General features: G+C 45.6%; 1 protein-coding gene across 6 annotated transcripts in view; it reads right to left on the reverse strand.

The window, feature by feature from the left end:
• Positions 1-1,087: 1,087 nt before the first annotated feature.
• Positions 1,088-16,811, reverse strand: part of LOC124037662 (transcription factor E2-alpha-like) — a 28,509-nt gene continuing 12,785 nt past the window's right edge. For 2 of the 6 annotated variants that reach the window (XM_046352606.1, XM_046352601.1), the window contains 18 exons: positions 15,582-15,655; positions 15,040-15,112; positions 14,252-14,292; positions 13,852-13,987; positions 11,815-11,861; positions 5,772-5,871; positions 5,469-5,605; positions 5,175-5,316; positions 4,919-4,977; positions 4,725-4,803; positions 4,471-4,547; positions 4,155-4,364; positions 3,884-3,995; positions 3,583-3,721; positions 3,226-3,288; positions 2,433-2,668; positions 2,021-2,172; positions 1,088-1,928 (listed from right to left, as the gene is read on the reverse strand). In XM_046352606.1, coding sequence (XP_046208562.1) covers positions 2,027-2,172; positions 2,433-2,668; positions 3,226-3,288; positions 3,583-3,721; positions 3,884-3,995; positions 4,155-4,364; positions 4,471-4,547; positions 4,725-4,803; positions 4,919-4,977; positions 5,175-5,316; positions 5,469-5,605; positions 5,772-5,871; positions 11,815-11,861; positions 13,852-13,987; positions 14,252-14,292; positions 15,040-15,112; positions 15,582-15,655 — 1,871 coding nt within the window. In that variant the 3' untranslated portion in view covers positions 1,088-1,928; positions 2,021-2,026. Of the gene's footprint in view, positions 1,929-2,020; positions 2,173-2,432; positions 2,669-3,225; positions 3,289-3,582; positions 3,722-3,883; positions 3,996-4,154; positions 4,365-4,470; positions 4,548-4,724; positions 4,804-4,918; positions 4,978-5,174; positions 5,317-5,447; positions 5,606-5,771; positions 5,872-11,814; positions 11,862-13,851; positions 13,988-14,251; positions 14,293-15,039; positions 15,113-15,581; positions 15,656-16,811 lie in introns of all 6 variants that reach the window. The other 4 variants (XM_046352602.1, XM_046352603.1, XM_046352604.1 and 1 more) reach the window with 4 other exon arrangements.

The raw sequence follows: 16,811 nt of genomic DNA on the forward strand, positions 1-16,811 counted from the left end.
TTGCCTAGTTAAATAAAAAAGGTGAAATAAGATAAATGCTGAAGCATTAAGATTTCCCTTCACTGGAACTAAGGGGCCTAGCCCGAACCTTGAAAAACAGCCCCCAGACCAGTATTCCTCCATCACCAATGCACTATGCATTCAAGCTGGTAGCTTTCTCCTGGCATCCACCAAACCCAGATTGGTGCAGCTTGATTCATCACTCCAGAGAATGCTTTTCCATTGCTCCAGTCCAATGGCAGCGAGCTTTACACCACTCCAGCTGACACTTGGCATTGCATATGATCTTAGGCTTGTGTGTGGCTGCTTGGCCATGGAAACCTATTTAATGAAGCTCCCGATGAACAGTTTCTGTGCTGACGTTGCTTCCGGAGTTTGGAACTCGGTAGTCAGTGTTACAACCGAGGACAGATTATTTTTATGCACTACATCATCCTGTTTCGTAAGCACATACGGCCTACTTCACAGCTGAGCCGTTGTTGCTCTTAGACGTTTCCCCTTCACCATAACAGCCCTTACAGTTGACCGGGGAAGTTGGAAATGTGGCATCCTATGACAGTGCCACATTGAAAGTCCCTGAGCATTTCAGTAAGGCCATTCTACTGCCAATGTTTGTCTATGGAGATTGCATGACTGTGTGCTCGATTTATATACGTCAGTAATGGGTGTGGCTGAAATAACCAAATCCACACACTTTTGGCCATGTAGTGTAGTTCATTTGGAATGATCAACGCTTCAATTTTAAGAATAGACAACTGAACTTCTAATAAATTACTTGTCTGGTATTAAGAGGATATTTCATTCCATTAGGGGTATCAATGGTTGATCCTGCAAATGCACATTGGCGCATAGTATTCGTTTTTTAAGAATGACAATGCATGGGGCATGAGTTCAGGGTGAATTGATTTGAAACTCAAAAGGGTGGCACTACACAATATGGCCATAAGATGCCCATCAGAGTATTCCAAACCAAGCCTCCAGTCTCATGACTAGACGGAACAGAGTGGCTGGTTAACGCCACAAGCTTTCCAGAAAGCTTCTCTAGTTTCTGATGGCATCAATAGTAACCAATGGGTGAGATGCAGGATGAAAAATTACTTTAATTTATTTATTTTGTGCTGTTAAACTGCTTTTCTACCCCTGGTCAGGTGTCTCCCAATTAACCTACACCGAGGGGATGCAGAAACAATACTGGACTCTGAAATACTATTATTTTGTTTATGGCAGGGAAGAAAAGCCTTGGGAGTCTTCTACAAAAAAGCCTTTTACAACCCTGAACATGACAACTAGGCAGGTGAGGTTCCTCCCCCTTCTGCCTCATCTCATGTTGGGCCCAGGGCCCACAGAGCTGGGGTGGGACTGCAACTCTGTCCCACGATGCAGGTCAACTGCCCTCTCGATCACATGGATTTGGTTACATAACATATGTAAGACTGTACCATTAAGTTGGGAATGACAAATCTACACTTGCTCATACATACAAGCAACCCAAAACAAAAAGTTCCACACATTTGCTTAAATGTCTCATAAAACATGTAACAATTAGGCACAAATCCTTTTGTAAATTTGTAGTTTGTTAGGCTTCTGTCTTTCACAGAGCACCTCTCGGCAGTGTTTTAAGTCCCATTTGTGGCCGGACACTAGTACTCCGGTGATCCATCATGTTACGGAAGCAAAAAAAACATGTATAAAAAAGAAAAAAGTACAAGGTTCTTCACATTTGCGCTGGTAGTCATGGTCAGGAGTGCGGCAAATTGGCTGTGTCAGTTTTGGCAGTATGCATGTGTGGATAAGGGTGTGTGAATGTGTGTCTTGAAACTGAATTATGACAATACACAGACACATCAGTATATGTACACACTGAGAAGAATGGGTGGAAGAAGAGATCAAGGCCACATCTTCCGAGAGCCAAAGGAATTCCACCAGATCTGCAAAGGAAAATACAATAGTGTCACGTCTTCTAAAATTGAAAGCACTACAATTACTGACAAAGATGAAATATGGATGAAGAGATACCTACCTGGTATTACATATGGCTGACTGGGTTATGGCCATCTCCCCCCATGCCAGGGTGGCCTCCTGAGAGCTGCATGGGGGACTCCCCCACCACCCCAGAGACTTTCTCCTCCTCCCGTCGCTTCAGACACGCTGCTTTAGGGTTCAGGTTGCGTTCTGACAGGAGGGCAGGGAATATGAGTTTACATTGCATACAAGTCATTTATCCAACCGTCCACTGTGCTATAAAAACTATCCTTTATTAAAGAGACACATAAAACAGATTTTTCTGGTGTGAAAAATAGCTGGATGAAATATTCGGGATGGTTCTCGATGGTCCACTGAGAAAATAATATACACAGGGGACAAAGTAATACAGAGGTCAACATGTAAAAAGTGACAATACAAGAGATCTGGCCACAGTAGCCCTGCGTTACCTCTGACTTGCTGCTCCAGGTTGAGAATGACGTTGACGGCTTGATGCAGGATGAGCAGTTTGGTCTGAGGTTTGTCGTTGCTGAGGTGCAGCTGGCACATGCGGCCCAGCTCCTTGAAAGCCTCGTTGATGTCTCGCACTCGCAGCCGCTCGCGGGCGTTGTTGGCCACTCGCCGCTCTTTCTCACGCTCTACCTTTACCTCAGGAGGAAGGTCCTCGTCATCCTCATCCTCTTGACTAGAAGGCGGAAGACACGGAGAGGAATGAAGCCACGGGAGGACGGCACTCACAAACCAAGCAACTAGACTTTCAAAGAGTTGGGCCGCATGTGCCAGCTGCACCTCAGCAAAACATGCGAAGCAGCATAGACACCTACGCATTTAGCTGTCATTCTAAAAGAATCCTGGGTAGCACCAGGAAGTTATGTAGTTCTGAAAGTAAATGTATTAAAAGGAAGCTCCAGATACATTGTTAAGTCATACAATTGATCCGAATAGAAACATTTAATTTAGTCAAGACTAGGAAAAATAAGTTACCAATTGCAGTGAAACGCATTATAAGACTATTTGGTAAAAATACTAAATAATAATGATTTATCCCACATGGGTTGGAAATGTTGTTATCTTTTACCATTATGCTATTCAATGTTGCTTTGTTTGTCTATTACCATCAAACCAAATGAAAATGTATGTGCTAGGCTTTGCAGAACGGTATTTTTTGATATACAGTATTGGCTCCCCAATTGTGTGCTTTCAGCACACAAAGCACTATGGCCTATGGATGGAGAGACTTACTCATCTCCCGGGTCTGACAGGCCTGAGAGGCCAGAGAGGATCTGGAGGGTCAACGCCTCCTTTCTGAAAACAATGGGACATGAGGGGAGGGCATTACACAACTAGCTACCAATTCAATTAGTGACCAACTCAACTAACACAGCTAACTAGCAGTTGAAATTGTGCATCTACATCAGGGCTAATGTCATGCATTCCTCCTCGTATTTCTTTCACTAACATAATTTTACAACATTTCCACCTATGTGGGATAAAATCTTCTACAGTATGTTCATCAACCAATGGTAATACACAGGAATGCATTATCTGACCGTTGCCATTGTCAGTAGTCGGGGTGGGAGACGGTTGGTGATCACCTACCTTGCTCTGATGCGTTTGGTTTCTTTCTTCTCGTCCTCAGACTTGTCAGCGATGGAGTTCTCGTCGTCCTCCTTGTCCTCCCGCTTGATGTCCGAGCCACTGGACGAGTGTGTGGAGCGGGCCACACTTCCTGGCAGACCTGTGTTGCAGCACAGAAATGCACCTTCAGTATGTCCGATTTAGAGAACAATTAAGTAGCCCCATTATCTTAACGGCTTGTTTTATACATTAAATCAGGGAACAGGAGTAAAGGTCACAGGTCATGTGGGGGATGAGCAGTGAATCAGAGTGTGTGACTCACTGGTGAAGCCCTCTGGTTGTCCAGTGGACTGTGGGGGTCCGGAGGCGTGGTGACCGTGCAGCAGGGTACTGCTGGGAGGAAGGCCTGTGGGCTCCTCCTGGTGGTTCCCTCCCTGGAGAACAGTAACAAAACATGAGACAAACACAACATGCAACGCGATGGCAAAAGCTTTATTAAATCTGTTGCTTGGAAAGTTCAATACAAATCATCATCATAATCTCTAATGTAAGACAACAGGGGGCTAAGTCTTGGAGTCCGAGGGTGTGTTCACCATGGTAGGGTGTCTGTTGCTGAGGGCAAGGCCAGCATTGGAGAAGGCCTGAGAGAGACCTCCCAGGCCACCGTTGTGTACAGAGGACACAGCGCTCAGCAGGCTGTGCATGTCAGAGTGGGCTCCTCCTCCCAGGCCGGGAGGGCCTTGGACAGCGTGGCTACGCAGCACGTGGATGGCCTCCTCCAGGCGGTCCTCCATTTTGTTCTGCTGCAAGGAGACAGATGTACAGGGAAAATCTCAGTCACTATGTTGACTACTATACGATCACGTCAAATAATAGATTTTGGAATTATTTGGAGTGAAGAGGGCACACCAGGGCATGCAGTTGCCCTTCATAGTTGGGTGACAGGGCAGACTGCCCTGAAGGTCTTGGCCATTGAGATGCAGCTCCTGCAGAGAGAGAATAGAAGTGCCATATTTACACAGAACATCCTGTCCAACAAAATGACAGCTCTGATTTCCAACAGTAGATGGAGCTCCAGAACCATTTTTTAAGGGCTCCAGAGATCCAGTCAAACCCTTCACTAATACAAGCTACCAAATGCAGATATAATCCAGTATGAATACCTGCAATTCCCTGGGGTGAGCCCACTGGGGTGGAGGGTGTGGAGGAGAAGTTGTTACTGTTGTGGTCCGAGGGGTAGATCTAACCCACACAGGACAAAGTGTCTTTAGACAGTGAACAGCAGAACACTGAAAGAACACAATGCAGTTCAATCAAAAGGTCTGTAGGATTTTTTGTTGTTGAGAGGATTACTCACCGAAGCGAGAGCCTTCCCAATCTCATCCCCTGAGCTCCCTGCAGTGGTGCCTCTATTGGCTGTGGAGAAACGACAGCTTATTGACCTCACCCATTATTTAAAAGGCAGCAACTACTATATAAAAGGTCTCCAATAAGCTAGTGAGACCACTTTAAAGACAATGTTAAACCGAGGAGCAACACAACATATTTATCAGGAGAAGGACAAGGTAATTGGTTAACAAAATGCACAGTTGTCATGTGAGCCTTTATTGTACCCATGATGCTGTCTGCGCCGTTGATGGAGGATGTGTGGTTGTAGCTCCCAGACCCAGAGTGGAAGCCGGGCGCGAGACTGCCGTTCACCTCACTGCCGTGGAGAGGGTAGTTCTGTGGGGACAGAGGCAGGGGTTGACGCTTCTAGAGGGAAGACAGAACAGCTTGGGTTAGAGCAACTTGTATGGAAGTTGGATTCATCAGAGAGTAGAAATAGCATTTAAAAAAGAACTCAATACAACAGTTACTTGAATGTAAATTTTATGAAATATTACATAGTGTGGGGTTGTCCTCACCATCCTGTCCTGTGGGTTGATGGCAGAGAAGGATCCGGGCTGGCCGATGTGGGGAGAGTTCCCCAGCATGGCAGAGTAGCCAGACTGACCCAAAGGTCCTGAGGAGGCCCAAGGGTCAGAGGAGGGGTGGAGTCCCTCTGTTAACAACAACAGGGTTAGGCAATGGACTTACTCAAACATGACTCACTCCAGTGCATTTGAACTCAAAACACATTTTCATATACCTTAAAATAATTAAGTTAACATAAAAAATAGAAAAAAAAGAGGTTAGACTGTCATCACTCCAGGGCTTAACATAGTTACCTTGCATGTAAAAAGAGCCTGGGTAGACAGAGCCAGGTTTGGTGCCAGGATATCCTCCGTTGTCACGGGCATACTCATCCCCGGAGGAAGAGGCATACACCTAATGGGTCAAACAAATTTCACATTAGCCGTCATTTCAACAAAACACACCTGTGCCATGATATATACCTACAGTCAGCCTCCCCTAAAATAAAAGGGGTCTGCGCCTTACATCTACAATTGCCAAGATAACAAATGCACAACTGCCACTAATCAATGGTTTTAACGTTTAGCTAAGGGTTGTAGCACTAAGCAGCCAGGAGGTGGTGAGGGTGAGGCTGGCATGCCTCCCTTACTTATGCCGTATTCGAGAGCGGCACAGTGTGGCCATGCTGGGCACAGTGACGGTTACAATCCCACAGCACAGCCAGCACTTCCTCTCTCCCAGGAGCCCAGTGACATAGCAGGGTTAGTGCCTGCAGCACCTGCCCTCAAGCTATCCTTTCACCAGCAGCTCACACACTGAGATATGCACAAACGCACAACATTGTCCAGCCCATGACTTCAAATAAGCAAGGGAATCACATTTAAAATCATTTCTCCGATTTCTATTGTACCAAGACCGTGGGTTTGAACTAAAGGGGTATAGATAATACGCATGTATTGAATTAGGGGTGATATGGGTCCGTGACCCAATACTCTAATAGCCATTTGGTTAAATGGCCCTTCAAGGGTCCTATCAAGTTATTCCGAACCACAATGAATGCTACATTGAAAATGGCAAGCCATTCCAAACCTTTTTTCCCCTGCATGTGTCGGAAATGTCAAATCACTCCCCTAAAATTCAAATGGACACAAAGATCCCAGCTTCCTGACACTATAACCCATCACTCACGCTTTCTGGCATGTACGAGGTGAAAGAGGGAAGAGAGAGAGGCTATGCTGCAAAGAATGCTAAACCAGAAAACAGATTTTTTTTCTGTAATTTGATTTAACAGAGAGAAGTGGAAAGGGAATGGAGAGATGCACTTCTAATTACAGAGCCATCTGCCTGTTCCTGGACCTGGTCCAACTCCACAGGCAGCTGGGCTGAGGAGAGCCGAGGAGAGGGAGAGGGCTGAGAGAAGCGGGGGCTGGGTGCCAGTCAGCGAGAGAGAGCGAGGTTGCAATGGAGGGGGCGGGGGCAAAGAGTGGAGAGTGTGTGTGTGGGGGGGGAATTAAGGCGCTGATGATTTATGAAATAGGCAGAGATAAGGCTGGGGTGGGGGACAGAATAAGGTCATCTAAATGACTTAAACAAAGCATGATATGGCCAGGGGAGTCAGTGTGTGTGTGAATAGGGGCTTTTACTACCATCACGGTTCATTTGAGAGAACAAGGCGGAGATGGCTTCATTTAACAATAGGCTTGTCTTTCAGGGGAAACAATGTTGAGCGAATCCTCTGCTCTAGATAGATGTGTGGGGGAATGAAACAATGATTGCGGGTGGATAATTGTGTTCTTAGGAAGAAAGAATTTGGATTTCTGTGGAAAATTCTCACTAATGGCGGTTTAATGCAATTCAGGTTGTGACTGTGTGAGCATTTGTAAATCAAGTGATATAATATGACAATAGAATGGGCCTAGTAGAAAGCAATATCAACTTAGAGAAAATATCCTCTACATTAATAATACAACCACTGTAGTTCTGTATTATTACCACTGTGTGGCGCAGCGGTCTAAAGCACTGCATCTCAGTGCTAGAGGCATCACTACAGACCATGGTTTGATCCCTGGCTGTATCACAGTGATCGGGAGTCCCATAGCGCGGCACAAAATTGGCCCAGCTCTGTCCGGGTTCAGGAAGGGTTTGGCCGGGGTAGGCCGTCATTGTAAAATAAGAATTTGTTCTTAACCGACTTGCCAAGTTAAATAAAAGGTTAAATTACGGTTTCCCAACTCGGTCCTCGGGACCCTAAGGGATACAAGTTTTGGTTTTTGCCCTAGCACGCCATAGCCGATTCAAATAATCAACAAAACCAAAATATGCACCCCTTGGGGTCCGAAGGACAGACTTTGGGAAACGCTGGTCTAAGGAACTACATATACACATAGTAACAGTCAAAGATTGAGACACCTACTCATTCTAGCGTTTCTCTTAATTTGTACTATTCTACATTGTAGAATAATAAAGATATCAAAACAATGAAATAACACATAGGGAATCATGTAGTAATAAAAGGAATTCTTATATCAAAATATATTTGAGATTCTTCAAAGTAGCCACCATTTGCCATGGCGACAGCTTTGGACACCCTTGGCATTCTCTCAACCAGCTTCATGAGGTAGTCACCTGGAATGCATTTCAATTAACAGGTGTGCCTTGTTAAAAGTTAATTTGTGGAATTTATTTCCTTCTTAATGCGTTGGAGCCATTCAGTTGTGTTGTGACAAGGTAGGGGTGGTATACAGAAGATAGGGCTATTTGGTAAAAGACCAAATCCATATTATGGCAAGAACAGCTTTATTTAACCTTTATTTAACTAGGCAAGTCAGTTAAGAACACAGTTTTATTGACAATGACAGCCTAGGAACAGTGGGTTAACTGCCTTATTCAGGGGCAGAATGACAGATTTTTACCTCGTCAGCTCGGGGATTCGATCTAGCAACCTTTCGGTTACTAGCCCAACACTAACCACTAGGCTACCTGCCGCAAAGAGAAACAATAGTTCATCTTTAATTTAAGATGTGAAGGTCAGTCAATCCGGACCACTACAGGAAAGGAAGACCCAGAGTTACCTCTGCTGCAGAGGATGAGTTCAATAGAGTTACCAGTCTCAGATATTGCAGCCCAAATAAATGCTTCAGAGTTCAAGTAACAGACACATCTCAACATCAACTGTTCAGAGGAGACTACGTGAAATCAGGCCTTCATGGTCGAATTGGTGCAAAGAAACCACTACTAAAGGACACCAATAATAAGAAGATACTTGCTTGGGCCAAGAAACACAAGCAATTGACATTAGACCGGCGGAAATATTTCCTCAGGTCTGATGAGTCCAAATTTGAGATTCTTGGTTCCAACCACCTTGTCTTTGTGAGACACAAAGAGGTTAACGGATGATCTCTGCACGTGTGGTTCCCACCGTGAAGCATGGAGGTGTTGGTGTAATGGTGCTTTGCTGGTGACACAGTCTCTGATTTATTTAATAGTTGATGTCTTCACTATTATTCTATGATGTAGAAAACAGTAAAAAATAAAGAAACCTACTTTTGACTGGTACTGTATGCATGTATTAAAAAACGTATGTGGACAACCCTTGAAATTAGTAGATTAGGTTATTTCAGCCACACCCGTTGCTGACAGGTGTATAAAATCGAGCACAGCCATCAATCTCAATAGATAAACATTGGCAGTAGAATGGCCTTACTGAAGAGCTGTGACTTTCAACGTGCACAGTCATAGGATGCCGCCTTTCAGTTTGTCAAATTTCTGCCCTGCTAGCTGCCCCGGTCAACTGGAAGTGTTGTTATTGTAAAGTGGAAACGTCTAGGAGCAACAACGGCTCAGCCGCGAAGTGGTAGGCCACACAAGCTCACAGAACGGGACCGCCGAGTGCTGAAGAGCTTAGTGCGTAAAAATCATCTGTCCTCGGTTGCAACACTCACTACCGACTTCCTAACTGCCTCTGGAAGCAACGTCAGCACAATAACTGTTCGTTCCGGAGCTTCATGAAATGGATTTCCATGGCCGAGCAGTCGCTCACAAGCCTAAGATCACCATGCGCAATGCCAAGCATCGACTGGAATGGTGTAAAGCTCGCCACCATCGCACTCTGGAGCAGTGGAAACGCGCTTCACCATCTGGTAGTCCGACAGACAAATCTAGGTCAGGCGGATGCCAGGAGAACGCTACCTGCCCCAATGCATAGTGCCAACTGTAAAGTTTGGTGGAGGAGGAATAACAGTCTGGGGCCGTTTTTCATGGTTCAGGGCCCTTAGTTCCAGTGAAGGGTATTCTTACCACGACAGCATATGACAACATTTTATGATTCTGAGCTTCCTACTTTCTGGCAACAGTTTGGGTTAGGCCCCAGTGCACAAAGCGAGGTCCATATAATTCACACCTTTGGGAATTGGCCTAATCGCCCAACATCAGTGCCCGACCTCACTAATGCTTGTGGCTGAATTGAAGTAAGTCCCTACAGAAATGTTCCAGCATCTAGTAGAAAGCCTTCCCAGGAGAGTGGAGGCTGTTATAGCAGTAAAGGGTGGGGACCAACTCCATATTAATGTTGATGATTTTGGAATGAAATGTTCAACAAGCAGGTGTCCACATACTTTTCATGTAGTGTAGATGGCACCATATTAAGGGGTAACAATACGCCTGAGGAATGGCCTGTGTTGTGTGTGACATGGAGGTTAGGGGTTAGGGCAGGCCCTGATGTACAGGTATTAGAACTTTAGTTGAGGGGTCTGGCAGTTGGGTTAGAGAGCTAGAACTAGGCTACCACAGAGCTGAGGGTGCAAAGGGAGAGGGAGAGAGCACGGTGAGGGAGAGAGCACGGTGAGGGAGAGAGCACGGTGAGGGAGAGAGCACGGTGAGGGGGGGACGGAGAGAGCACGGTGAGGGAGAGAGCACGGTGAGGGAGAGAGCACGGTGAGGGAGAGAGCACGGTGACGGTGAGGGAGAGCACGGTGAGGGAGAGCACGGTGAGCACGGTGAGGGAGAGCACGGTGAGGGAGAGCACGGTGAGGGAGAGCACGGTGAGGGGGAGAGCACGGTGAGGGAGAGCACGGTGACGGTGGGAGAGCACGGTGAGGGAGAGCACGGTGAGGGAGAGCACGGTGGGAGAGCACGGTGCACGGTGAGGAGAGCACGGTGCACGGTGGGAGAGCACGGTGAGGGAGAACACGGTGAGGGAGAGCACGGTGAGGGAGAGCACGGTGACGGTGAGGAGAGCACGGTGAGGGAGAGCACGGTGACGGTGGGAGAGCACGGTGAGGGAGAGCACGGTGAGGGAGAGCACGGTGAGGGAGAGCACGGTGAGGAGAGCACGGTGAGGGAGAGCACGGTGAGGGAGAGTGCACGGTGAGGAGAGCACGGTGAGGGAGAGCACGGTGAGGGAGAGCACGGTGAGGGAGAGCACGGTGAGGGAGAGCACGGTGAGGGAGAGCACGGTGAGGGAGAGCACGGTGAGGGAGAGCACGGTGAGGGAGAGCACGGTGAGGGAGAGCACGGTGAGGGAGAGCACGGTGAGGGAGAGCACGGTGAGGGAGAGCAGGACCATCAGCAGTCATTAATCTCGGCTCAGACACAGGCTAAGAGGACTTGCGAGCAGCACGCCTCACAACTGGGTCACTCATAGGGGGAGGCCTACCAGACCATCGTGTGTGGCGAAGCATAAGCGGACGGGTTGAGGGGGGCAACCAGGGGTTTTACATTCATTTACACTAAAACCACATGGCCATCGCTCAAACTGTGGGAGCGGCTGAGAGACGGGCCTCAAACCCAGGCTGTGTTTAATATTGCCTATGTGGTGCAGTCACGAACCCTGGCCACAGAGGTTTCACTATGACCGCCTTCGCTGCGGTGTCATATATGCATATATGAGAGCACAGGAGAGTGAATGTGCCCATGGTTTGGGTTACAGAAAATGTTTGCGTAATGACAATATATCATTTTAATGATCCCTGGCAGGGGGCCTTCCACTATTAGTTAAAAAGGCATCAGGCACCCTGAACACACTGGACCATCTTACAGGGCATTAGTTCAACAAAAAAACTCTACAGTGTTATTTACTACTGTTGGTTATTTGGAGGCTTTCTCAGCATCTGTAGCATTTGTCAGTGGAGCACAATGTAGACTAAAGTTATTCATTTGGTACTCTGTCAGTAGTCTGAGCCCAGTGTTGTAGAGACTAAATGTTTGTTTGGAAGCTCTCTCACACGCCTGCCAGTTGTTTGTCTGAGTGAGCAGAGGCCCTTTGGCCCTGCCTGTTTGTCTGTCAGAGAGCTTCTGGAGCAGACAGAGTGGTAAGTGTTAGTGTGGGGAGAAGTGAAGGGGAGCAGAATGAACACTCACCGAGGAAGGCAGGCCAGGGGGTTTCCGGATCTTCTTCGGTTGGGTGTCTACAGGGATACAGAAGGTAAATCAGATAGCACGCTTCATAAAGGTTGACTGTTTAGGGCTCTATTTTCAGCTGTTGTTAAGACAGCACAATTGTCAAACGCACGCTCGCTGGAAATTTTGACCCGTTAAAGTCGGCGCTCTGCTATTTTCCAGCCCTTGCGCCAGGATTGGTAATTGAACTGTCTTACATGAGCTCGCTTGCGCCAAGGTGGGAGGGGTGGCAATATCTGAGGCATGTTCTTAAAAACATGCGCCAAAGTGCCAATTTCAGACAGCGCTGGTGGGAATATTTAAGACCAACCTAAATCTGGCCTTAATGGTAACGCTGCTGGTTATGGCACAGATTTTGACAGCGGAAGCACAGCCTGTCCAGGCGTGCCACACAGTGCCCTATGCACATGGTACAAGGAAAATATGTTTTTTGTTCCCGTAAACCTTGTATTGAGAGACATCAAAACAATATTTTCCCACTCGACTAAGGCAGGTTTTTTTGTCTGTCCCAATGCATTCGCCAAGTAGTCAAGACCCTCGATAAAGGGTTAAGCTCGTGACACCACTTTGAAATAAATTTCAATCACCAAAGCTTTATTAAAAAGGACACGTTCTGAAGCAGAAAAACAGTGAGCGGACATCCCCTTTGTATCTATGTACGTTATTTTAGCCAGCGCATGTTATTATTTTGGATGTGTGTAAAAAAAAACACTCAATGTAGGCTACATGTCCATATGCCCATAATGGAATGAGAGCTGAGATGATGCCGGTGACCATTGTATTTAGAAACTTTCAAGTTATTTTCCTGTAACAATTGCTTGTTTTCTCTTCCATTTTATAACAAAACAAGCACAAGTAGGAAACCCTTACCCTACTAGAATTAGAATCAGCTGTTTCAAAAGCAATTCACCAGGTGTTTTTCCTGGCCATGCATTAGCCAAGTAGTAACGTTTACTCGTGATGCTTTTGCATTATTCACATAGTGCATACTCAATTCAGGTTGTATCCATCCTCATTTCCAAAGAGCACCTCTTGTCTAATTACCAAAGAAACCCATTTCCAAACGTATTCAAATTATTTTGGGGCAGCAGGGTAGCCTAGTGGTAGGGCGTTGGACTAGTAACCGGAAGGTTGCAAGTTCAAACCCCCGAGCTGTTGTCCTGCCCCTTAACAGGCAGTTAACCCACTAGTTAAATAAAAGGTCAAATAAAAAAATACATTCAGTCCTATAACACCATATCAACGGCCAAGGATGTATCTTGCTTATTGAGAACGTGCCTCACACAATACAATTCACAGTAGCCTAGTATTATTTGTTTGAGCGATGCATAAAGATATGTAGGCCTATACTCGTTGAAGTCAATTACAACAATGTTCTGTCAACACTCCAAACACTGAATTTTTTTTTTTTTACAAGTATTACCAGTTTCTGTAGCCTATGTTATTTAATAAAGTGTAGCATCGACGAGAATAGAATAGCTAGGACGAGAATATTCCTGCCCCCAGCTAAATTGAACGACAACGCAAAGACCATCAATAACCTACAGAATTTGAGACAATGGCATGCACTATTAAGCCATGAAACACGTTGATTGGCCAGTGAGTGGCCAAGCCCTTTTCACACCTACAATTAATTTATTCATCAAAACCCAGTCCTTTCGCAGCACCGCCAGTTATTGCGCTCATAATTCCTGCTGTCAAAATAGCACAAATATTTCTGGCACACCCCAGACCTATAGCGCTACCGCCAGCACTAATATTTGCCATCGTGTTAGGTTTATTAAATTAGAGCCGTTAGTGTCTTGTTTAAAAATCAAATATTATTTGACCATATTAACGGTATTATTGTGTATTGTTAGCGTTTTTCACCCAGTTAAAAAGGTTAAAGCTACACATATATTTGGCTGAGACAACTTGTTCTATAATCTGACATAAAAAGGCAAGAGCCTGAAAAACATTTCTACAAAGAAAAGCTTTTCCCGAATCCATCTCTCTTACCTAGCTGGCCATCGGGAGGCCTCCTCCTGGGGTTGTTGGGGTACGATCCGGGGTAGAACTGAGAGGCAGACTTTAGCCCAGAGGGGGACATGGAATCTGGACTGGGCATGGCGATGTCACTGGGTAGGAAGCCAGGCTGGCAGAACAACACAAAGAGCAAGGGGTTAACAAACAACACATGCAGGAATGCATACAAAAACACATGAATGCACAGTTCTGGGAAATCCAGAACGCTCTAATTCAATGTGTTTCGGATGAAAGGAGAAGTGAGAAAACAGGGTCTTCCTTATACTGGAACCTGACTATGAATTTTGCTCAAATCAAGTTAGAATTGGTGATGTGTGCAACCTAAACTATGATCATAACATTTTCTAAGCAAAGGGGTCAGCAGTACTCTTACCTGGCCTCCAAACGAAGAGTATGGTACCCTCTCATTTTTACCTGCAAGACGAAATGTACAATTAGCGGGTTCCTTATGGAATGGAAGTTAATTTTAATTTTTCAAAATGACAAAGTAAAAAAATTCTTAGTAGCCATTTAAAATACAAAAGTAGTGATAAAGCGGGCTCCCCCTTTCAGAGCGCTCAGCTGCTAGCCAGACAAACCCCAAGGAAGCGTTTCTGCTTAAGTGCTCTTAACGTCCCCAGCACCCACTAAATACACATTACACACACAGTTTCTGGCACTTTGTCACTCAGATTCCATATTTTGTTATGACCATGAAATTGTTCACACCAACAGTAACCCCCGCTACTTATTTACAACCTATCCCCATTACAACAGTGGATGTGGTCCTTCTGTAGCTCAGTTGGTAGAGCATGGCGCTTGTAACGCCAGGGTAGTGGGTTCGATCCCCGGGACCACCCATACGTAGAATGTATGCACACATGACTGTAAGTCGCTTTGGATAAAAGCGTCTGCTAAATGGCATATATTATTATTATTATATATTATCCCAACCAGGGGTATTAGGACCCCTGGTGGTACTTTGCCTATCCACAGGGGGTACTTGAAAAGACTTATGAGACCACAGCCCTACTGGTAAAAATGCACGAGGGGGTAACTTCAGGGGTATCCGGGCAGAGCAAAATTCAGTTGGTGGTACAGTAACTGAAAAAGGTTGGGAACCACTTCATTACAACAGTGATAGACACAAAGGGACAAGCCAGCAGACTGAGTGTAGCCTACCTCCGATTCCTGAACTGAGGAAGGGAGATGACAGGCCCTCATGCTCATTGTAGTGGGAGCCATCTCCGTAGCCCTGTGGGAAAACAGGAAGAACACATGATGAGGACTGGAGTCCAAATCAGCAGAGTTCACTGAAGTCCTTCCATGTATGGCCAGTGCACTGGTTCATCCCAGTCTGTAAACTGTCATGCGAGCTCAGGAAATGTGCAGAATCCAGGCTCTAGAAATTTCTTAATCAGAAGTTGTTGTAATCAGTAATCACAGTTTGCTGCAGCCAATCTTCACCCCCTATACCCCGTTCCTGAAATGTACACCGAAATGAGCCAAGACAGTTACCGTGGCTGTGAAGCTGCAATTACCGTTGGGCTTTCACAGATGTAAAGTTTAGCGCAGAGCCTGCCAACACCCGACACTGATCCAAGACATTAGGTACAAAGTAAAAACAACCAGTCTGAATCTAAAGTTTGCCAACACACTCTGGCTGTTATCGTGTATGAGTGAGAGAGTTTGAGGGCCTATGAGGTGTCCCTGGTAATGCTTACCCGTCCTTGGTTGAAGGAGGGGCTGTTCTGTTCTCCAGGGCCCCAGGATCCAGAGCTACTGCGCTCGTCCAAAGCTGGATGAGAGAAACGGCGGGGTTACTCACTGACTGGTATAGATAGACAGCTTTAAAAACACACATAAGGTTGGGTGGACCATGGAAGAGACAACTTCCATTAAACTATTAGATCCGGACAAATTATACTAAGACCAGCAAGTTACAATGACTGTGGGCATGTTCCTCCTTCCTAGTACTAGCGCAAGTGTTCATTTGGTGTCAGCAATGGGATCGAGTGGCAGCAGGGCAATACCGTCAACCAACAGTGAAGTTAGGGGTAGGGTCCTATACCGCAAACCTATCTGTAGGCATGTAGCCATAATACAAGCCATCACTCAGGTGAACTTGTCAGCAGTGCAGGGCCCTGAGCCAATGTATGTCATTCACAAGAGTTAACTGGTTTAAAGGCAAAGCCACTGGGACATCAGGTCATCTTTAAGAGAATCTGCCATTGTTGCATTAAAGGGATAGTTAACCCAATTTACAACATGGCATTGGTTTCTTCAACTTGTAAGCAGTCCAGAGACAAGGTATGATGGAAATCCATGCAATATCGGTCCCCTGGCACAGGTTCTACATACAAACGTTTTCACATTTGTGGCACAAATCCCATTCAGGTCAGGGGACCGATATTAGCATTTTTAGCACCTCATTTCCAAATAATCCGAAAGTATTCAAAATTGACTGTGAAGCTCAAAGTCACTTGAGGTTTTGAACATGATGCACAAAAAAAATGTTAATATTGGTCCCATGACTTGAAAGGGATTTGTGCCACAAATGCTAAAATGTTAGCATGTGGAAATAGTGCCAGGGAAACTAAATAAAAGCATGGATTGCTATCATACCTTGTCCATAGACAGTTTTCCATAAACACTGTAAACAATCCCAAAGATCTAGGCAGAGACTATTTAAGGTAGGGTAAGGAAATCAATATGTATTTGTACATTTGGGTGATTCCATACATATCCATTTGAAAACATCAGTGAAAATCACCAGTCTAACGGAGGGGTCATTTCACTGATTGGCTGAGAAAGCAAACTATAAAACAGAATGTGTCATTGTCCAGCTTCTCATTGAAATTCATTCCACAGCAGTTTTGCAGATGCCATCATACGCTAAGCCATAAAACAACCAATAACATACATATTCAGTACACAAAACGTATAGGAATATG

The sequence above is a fragment of the Oncorhynchus gorbuscha genome, linkage group LG06 (genome assembly GCF_021184085.1).
Source record: "Oncorhynchus gorbuscha isolate QuinsamMale2020 ecotype Even-year linkage group LG06, OgorEven_v1.0, whole genome shotgun sequence".
NCBI lineage: Eukaryota > Metazoa > Chordata > Actinopteri > Salmoniformes > Salmonidae > Oncorhynchus > Oncorhynchus gorbuscha.